This window comes from Hipposideros armiger, unplaced genomic scaffold, assembly GCF_001890085.2.
Source record: "Hipposideros armiger isolate ML-2016 unplaced genomic scaffold, ASM189008v1 scaffold_403, whole genome shotgun sequence".
Lineage (NCBI taxonomy): Eukaryota > Metazoa > Chordata > Mammalia > Chiroptera > Hipposideridae > Hipposideros > Hipposideros armiger.
In genome coordinates, this window is record NW_017731753.1 from 1,407,299 (window position 1) to 1,415,268 (window position 7,970).

The 7,970-nt window shown below is 40.2% G+C and overlaps 1 protein-coding gene across 1 annotated transcript in view; it reads left to right on the forward strand.

Moving 5' to 3' along the window:
• Window positions 1-3,268, forward strand: part of EFHB (EF-hand domain family member B) — a 42,273-nt gene extending 39,005 nt beyond the window's left edge. The window contains exon 12 of the mRNA XM_019663743.1: window positions 2,995-3,268. Coding sequence (XP_019519288.1) covers window positions 2,995-3,121 — 127 coding nt within the window. The 3' untranslated portion in view covers window positions 3,122-3,268. The remainder of the gene's footprint in view (window positions 1-2,994) is intronic.
• The last annotated feature ends 4,702 nt before the right edge of the window (window positions 3,269-7,970 follow it).

The following is a 7,970-nucleotide window of genomic DNA, read 5'->3' on the forward strand; positions in this document are numbered from 1 at the left end:
CTGATATTCCTGCCCCCAGAATTCGCCGCGTCAGTGATAGAACTAATTATGGTGAAGAGGGCAATGCCTATTCATTACTATATCCTACCATCTTTGGCCAGAAAGGAGTGTACGAAAGAGACTTTTTCAAGACCAGATCAAAACAAGAGGTACAACGTATTATTTCAAAAGGGTTGAAAGAAATGTCAACCTTACATAAACACACAAACATGGGAATGTTTATTTGTCAACAACTACTTAATTCTAGACATTTTAAAACTTGAGCTTTTATATTAGTCATCAAAAGTCATCAGAATCCCCCAGTATAGGATTCTTGAGGACAATGTTCAATTTGATTGTGACATTTTGGTACAATTCTTGAAGTAGAATCTACCATGTGATAGGAAGCATTACTTTCATGTCATATATTCACCATGATCTCTGTATAAAAATAAAAACGGTTTCCTAAGACACTCAACACTATTCTGAGTGGAGAAAAAGTGGAAAAGATCAATCCTTTTCTTGTGTAAGTTCCCTTAGGGTCTTGGGTCTCCAGAGCCAAAGAGTCAGCGTGAAGAGGGCCCCTCTGCCACACTCTTTATGTCCTGCTGTCGTGAAGCTCAGATTATGTGCACCAAGCAGTGATTTAAAATATTCTGTCCTATATATACTGTGTGTAAGCCATGTTTCTTGGTGCTCTTTTTTCCCCCCTAAGAAAACATGGTTCTCATATCCCAGGTGACTTTCTTCCTAGATGGGTTATAAAGCTGGTGTAACAGTTAGCCCCTGGTGTTCTAATAGCAGTGCTTGGTCAGAACAGTCTGTCTAGATCTGTATTTGTGATCTAGGGAATAACTGCTTCTTCAGAGCTTCCATATCTGGAGCTGGGAATGATATGAATAGACATAGGATGCTTTCTGGGATTTCAGATGCAGAGTTGATGGCGTGAAGCTTACGAAATACAAGTTTAATTAATGACAAATTCCTTCCAATGGTTCATTCTGCTGAGGTGGTGGAGAGGGGAAGAAAGAAACTCAGAGGATGATGCCTGCTGGCTGGTCCCAATGAAGGAACCCAGGATTCCCCATAGGGGGTCATAGAAGAGACACTTCCAGATAGCATTTTCACTTCCCTCAATCACCCCCAAGGGCCTGTGAAATAGAAATTCAGGGTTGCCCCCCTGCCAGAAAAAAAACCCCGAAATCTCCTGCTTGTTTCATGATGCCTAAAATTCTTTTACTAGGAAGTCATCTTTTATTTCACAATTCTAGATAAAAAGGAAGAACCCAAAGGCCTGGTTGGAGTAATAATGCTAACTTGAGAATAGATGTGGGTTTCTGTAAAAGTATTATATTAGCTAATATATGGAATGCTGATGATGGAATGCTGAACTAGGGGAGCAGTGCCTCCTGGGGAGTGGGAAAGGAAGCAGAGGAGCAGCAGCTCTGGGGTGCCCAAGAGTGACTCGGACCACTTCATGAGTCCACTGCACAGGGACACTCTTTACCTGCCACTGAGTGGGGGAATTAGCAGCTATGCATAGGGACGTTACGTGGTTTTGCTGTATAGCCACAGCTGCTGGCAGCGCTGTTCTTTTGAATTTCAAGTGTATTTGATTATGCTACATTCCCACAAGGGCACATCATTTCTAGGCGATCTTTTAATTGTTCTTAAGATTCTGTTTAATAGATGTATTCCACAACTATTCTATTTCTTTGGCTTTTATATTTATTGTCTAATCTTTCTTTCATTTCCTCTTTTTCTATATGCTTCATAGGAAATGTTTTTCCTCTTTTAGATTTAGTTTCATTTCCCTCTTCCCCCCCACCCCCAAATCTTTTATTCCCTCTATTCATTCACTACTAGTCCTGATCTTTCCTTTCTTATACTTTCCCTGGGACATGAGAAGCATATTTCTCCTCTCCCCTCACCTCTTTTAATAATTATCACTGCAGAGAAGTTATTAATAACCAAGGTTTGCTGGTTTTCAGTATGCTCAGATTTTAGCCTGCTTGGTTGGTTGTGCACACACACCTATAGCTGTAGTTAAAGTTTACAACATTTTATAAATAGAAACATTTTATAAGTGTCCCTATTTTAAAGAAGAGAAACTAATGTGGAAGGGGTTTACGTGACGTACATAGGTCATAGAAATAAGAAGTAACTGAGATGGAACTCAAATGCAGCAAGTATTCTATCTTTAACTCTTTCTGCTTGAATTTGGTTGCCTCTCTTTAAAATAACCAGAAACACTTAGAGTTGAAAGTGATTTTATATATTGGCTAGTATAGTTGAACACCCTCATATTCTTATCAACAAAGTTACCGTATTTGCCGGCGTATAAGACGATTTTTTGGCCCTGAAAAATATGCCTCCAAGTGGGGGGTCGTCTTATACGCCAGGTACACTTCAGATAGACTGCCCATAGTGCTTGCCCCGTGCCATAGTGGCCTCCCGATGCCCGCCCACTTCATTCCACATACCGTTCAGGCATCAGCAGCGCTGCTGGGTGTATGCTCGGCTGTTATGCGATTTTGCTGTTATGCGATTTTACCACACTCGCAAAATCGCACACAGCCGACCATACACCCAGTATGATAGCGCAAAATCGCGAATCGCGATACCATACTTGGTGTATGGTCGGAAGAGGGGGTAGTCTTATACGGCGAGTATATAACAAACTCTGTATTTTGAGTGGAAATGTTAGGGGGTCGTCTTATACGCCCAGTCGTCTTATACACCGGCAAATACGGTATTCCTGAAATGAAAGTACTGGGGTTTTGATATTTGCTCATTATATGAAAGAAGTGTGCATGCATGTGAGTGTGCGCGCGCGTGCGCGCGCACACACACACACACACACACACACACACACACACACACAGCCCTCCCTCAGATACACACCTGTTTTGGAATAAATATCCATAGTCTTAGATGTCCCAAACATATTTTAAAAACATAAATTTATAAACATATAAATCTTGGTCTGACTTTAAATATATATATATTTTTTAGATTGCAGAGATATTATGTAGCATTGGTGTCAAGCTTTCTGAGGAAGAATTTGAAAACGTGTGGAAACTTGCATCAGAAAAACATCACAGCGGAGAAGTTTGTGTTGAGAACATCAGAAATGTTCTAGATGAACTACAACATGCAGACCGGATCAAGTGTAAAACAACCGCGTGATAGTTTTGAAGTTCATTAATTTAAATAAAAGAATTGTTAAATCTGTGTTCATCTAAAATGTTCAGTCTATTCTGGTTTCAGCTATTACGTTATAATTCTGCAGTCACTATGGTAGGACTCATATGCCTGTATGAGTTGCTAATAAATTCGATTTTGGATTTAAAGATTTATTGTTTTTTATAAAGCATCTTAAACTTGACAAGCGCTTGGAGAGTTAACCTTTAACCTCGCCAAAGGCATAGTTTGGAATATTAGAAGTTTATAATGTTTCCTATGCCTAAGAAGTCCATGCATTTTAGTTGGTTGTCTGAAATTCAAAGTCTGGTTTGTGATGCCAGGTTCACAGAATTTTGCCTTCCATGTTTTATTAATTACCTCTTGAGGCATCACTGTGACAACTTAAGCTTAGTGAGCTTTTAGTCTCTATGAGTATCTCAGGAGAAGAAACTTAATAACAAGGCGCAGAATTTAGAGAGCAAAAAGTTGAGTTCCAACAATGACATAATAGCCATTCATTTTCCATATCTTTCTGTGGACAGAAAAGCATATTGTACCTGAAGAAGCTGAAGACAGAGCTGACCCACCATTAGATGTAGCTTTGGAGAGTTATTAATAGTAAATTGTACCGAATTATTTCTTTCCTCATGCCTTGGCTCTTTGATATACAAATGTGATGCTGGCCCGGATGAGGTAGGGATGGTGGGGGGGTGTGATCCCAGCAAGGGGGGGGGGCTTTTTCTATAGCTCAAAAGAGTACCACTGTGGATTAAATGCATGACTGAAGCTTTATCAGAAATATAACTTCATTGATTGCATGATAAATAATGTGTCCTCTATCAGTATTTCTCTGTGATAGACCTTGACTGCTTGTTTGTTGTCTGTTAGTATGAGAAATTATTGTTTCACTTAGATGTTGTGGCTATATTGTAGTCTATCATTACTTTAGAAAAAAGAGAGACCTAAGGTTTAAAAATTTTCTTTACCCAGTCTCTAGAAAAATTAATTTTATAATACACTGATGTATAGGTAATTTATATTTATGTTAAAAATTTAGCTTTTTATTTTGAAATAATTTCAGACTTACAGAAGATTTGCGAAGGTAGTACAGACAGTTATACAGTGGTGTGCTGAGCCTGCTCTTAATAGTTAAGTCAATTGTGAGCATTTCTTTTCATTACTGCACCCAGTGACCCCACCTTGGGAGCTTGAAACCAACTGTAGTGAGAGTATTTTCCCTAAGGAAACCAACAAATGCTACAGATCAGGGATTCCCCCCCCACCAAAAAGAGCCAGTTGTTAAAAATTTGTGTCTATATTCGTCGGTCTATCTATCTATCTATCTATCTACCTACCTACCTATCTATTATCCATCCATTCATCTATTGACAAAGATAGACTCCTTGATTAAACTTCAATTAGGCTCCTCTGAGCCCTTTTCTCAACTAGGACTTGACTTTGGGCTTCTGTGTCCATCCTCACTGAGCCTGTATTGCCCAGTTTTAGCAAAAATACTCCTAAGTCTAGAGAGAATCCTCTCACCCTTGATATCTGACTACCCTCCATATCTGATCAAATCGCTTATTCCTTATATTTGATGTATAAAAGCTTGGCCTGCCTTTAGCAAGAACTCCTGTTAAGGTCAGCTTAGCAAGAATTCCCCCTACCCCTGATGTCTCCTCTTAATAATTTTCTATGCACTGACCTCCCCTAACATGATCCTTGGCTATAAATCCCCACTATACCTTGTTGTATTCAGAATTAAGCCCAGTTCTATAGTGGGTCTCTTTTCCCCTATTCAAGACCTATTCTTGAATAAAATCTGTTTTACTTCTTTACTGTCCAGCTCTGTATTCTTTAACTCTATCCATCCATCCATCCATCCATCCATCCTTCCATCCATCCATCCATCCATCCATCCATCCATCCATCCATCCTTCCATCCATCCATCCATCCATCCATCCATCCATCCATCCATCCATCCATCCATCCACCTACCTATTCACACATGAACACTTTACTTCTAAATACTTCTGTGTATATTTCCTGGAAACAAGGACATTCTATTACCAGTCACAGTGCAATTCTCAGTATCAGGAAGTGATCATTGCTATGGTATTATCATACAGACCTAATTCAAATTTCTTCAATAACCCTTTATCATCGCCAATGTCCTTTATAGCAAACCAATTTTTTCATGGTCTAGGTTGGATCCAATCTACAATACAATCACATGCTGCATTTAGTTGTCCTGTCTCTTTAGTTTCCATCTATCTTTAAGCTTCCTGACCTTTGATGTTACCCAGCCCCTAGGGACTGAATTGAATGTAGGCACAACCTCACAGCCTATTATCAATATTCTCCTGTGAGTGGGCCCCTTCAGTTCTGTGCACAGGAGCTGTTTCCATTGCTTCTTGCTTTAGAATTGATTATGATTAAGAAACCAACCTCTTGTGCAGGTGTTATGAATGTTATGAATGTTATGATTTCATTCTCTTATGAATGAAATCATCCAGAGTCAAAGTGGGACATGTGATAGAGGTGATCTTTGAGCCCCAAGAATCCAAGTTAAGTTGACTGATTGGTTTGTTTCGTGCCTTAAATTCAGGATGATGTTAAGACAATGGACCTACCACTACCTATCTGGGTAAGGCCTACTGAAAAGTTATTCTCACAACCAAGTTCTGTAGCATAAAAGCATCAGCATTGACTTACCATTAAAAAATTTTACCTCCTAATATCGAAAAGGGTTTATGTACATGGAAAGAGTGTCTTTTCTATAATTGAATCCTTGCCTTAGCTGCCTCTTACTGGGCCTTGGCAACCTGCTATCAGCCAAGGTCACTGCTACTCACAAGAACATAGTGTGTTCTAACTGAAATGTACATCAAATTGCAGTAAGGCTGTACCCTGAGGTTACCCCTGCCTCTTACAGGCCTGCTGGCTGGCGTCAGGTTGCCAGATGTCTGGCTGAGAATACCTCCACAGCTTGTGGTACCACCAAGACTCCTTTGTGGCTTTACAGAGGTTGTTTTTCCTAATGTCTGAGCAGTTGGAAACTTTCCAGTTTATCTTTGGTTAAGGCCAGCATCTCCTGTTTGCTTGATGTCACTTGCATACACAGTCCTGTCACCAAAGAAGCAGGCTTTAACCTGTGGACCAAGCTGTCAGAAGCAGCAGTTATCTCCTACCAAGGCCCAGCAAAAAACAGATGGCCTAACTGTAAAACCAGCTGCGTTGGGCCTATGTAGACTTCTGAAATCAGACAGTTGTATGGCTGTTCATGGTGCTCAGATGCTGTAAGGTACACGATTTTCTTTTTATGTAGAATATGAACATCAAGTGATTTGCATTTCTTTGGATAAATTAGTAATGTATGAAAAACCATAATCTCAAATTTTATTCCTTCAATAATTTCTAATTCAGCATTTAGGTGTTTTTTTTTCTACATTTTGCTACAAGGACACCCGTTGTCCCACATTGTATGGCATCAGATATATGGTGCTGGTTTCTTGGTTCCCATTTGCAGGTATCAAAGTCCCTGGAATTGACAGTCTTCAGGCCCACATGCTCCACTAAGTCTGACTGCAAAGTGTTATAAATCTTAGCAATTTTGGTTCGCCAATCAGACCTTTCCTGAGGAGCAAACTGGGAGCAGAAGATATGAATAAAAAAATCTGTCAGTCACTGCATTTGTGAACTTGGGAAAGACACCTATCATCTTAAAAAGCAGTGGCTTTCTTATTCACACAATGGAAGTAATATCAGCTTCCTTATCAACTTGTAAGGTGGCTTTGATGGTTATGGAGATAATGGTTGTTCAGGTCGTAGTTCATCCCATACATGTAAGTACCATTTTGTTGTCCATCTATCGGTAGTGTAATTATGTTGATTTTTCCTTGGTTTTGCTCTCCTCTCCATGATTCTTATTTTTCTTAATTAGGTGACAATTGTTGATTTTTGGCAGATTTGACAGTTCTCACTGACTCACTGCTCTAGGTAATTCAGAATACCTTTGACGGCATGTCTACCACTATTTATGCTTTGAGCAGAGCTCCTCACTGTATTTTTTTTTTAACATGCATACACATAATCTTTCGGGATTTTCATTGTGACTATGTTGACTCTAAAGACCTGTTGGAGAAATTGACATTTTTATATTATTGTGACTTCCAAACACTAATTATGGTACATGCATATATTTATTCAGCTTTTCTCTATCTCAGTAAGCTATTGTACCTTTTCTGTTAGATTTACTCCTAGGTATTGGTTGTTTTTGATGTTCTGATAAATGGTATCAATTTTTAAAATAGGTGTATTGAGATAACACTTACATACAGTAAATTCCACACTTTTTTTAAAAAAAGATTTTATTGGGGAATTAAGGGAGGAGAACGGTGCTGGGGAATCAGGGAAGGGGAACAGACAAGTTGCTGTCCTTTTGTTCTTCAGTCTAGCTGTGGAGGACATCGCTTCACTGGCCCATGTTGGTATTATCATTGTGCTCTTCCCAGGTGAGGCAGATCGGTTGCTGGCCACTAGACGGCCACTCACGGTGGCTCTTGGCAGCTCACGCTGGCTGCCAGCCACTCACGCCAGCTTACGGAAGCCCACTGCAGCCCCACTGCAGCCTATGCTGTTGCCAGTGACTCACAGCAACCCAGCTCCAGGTCAAGCTGTTGTTCACCATCTTAGCTGTAGAGGGCGCAGCGTCACTAGCCCTGATATGGGATCCGAACCGGGGCCCTGCTGCTCAGAGCTGGAGTCCCAAGCCAACTCTTAACCAATGCGCCACTTGGCTGGC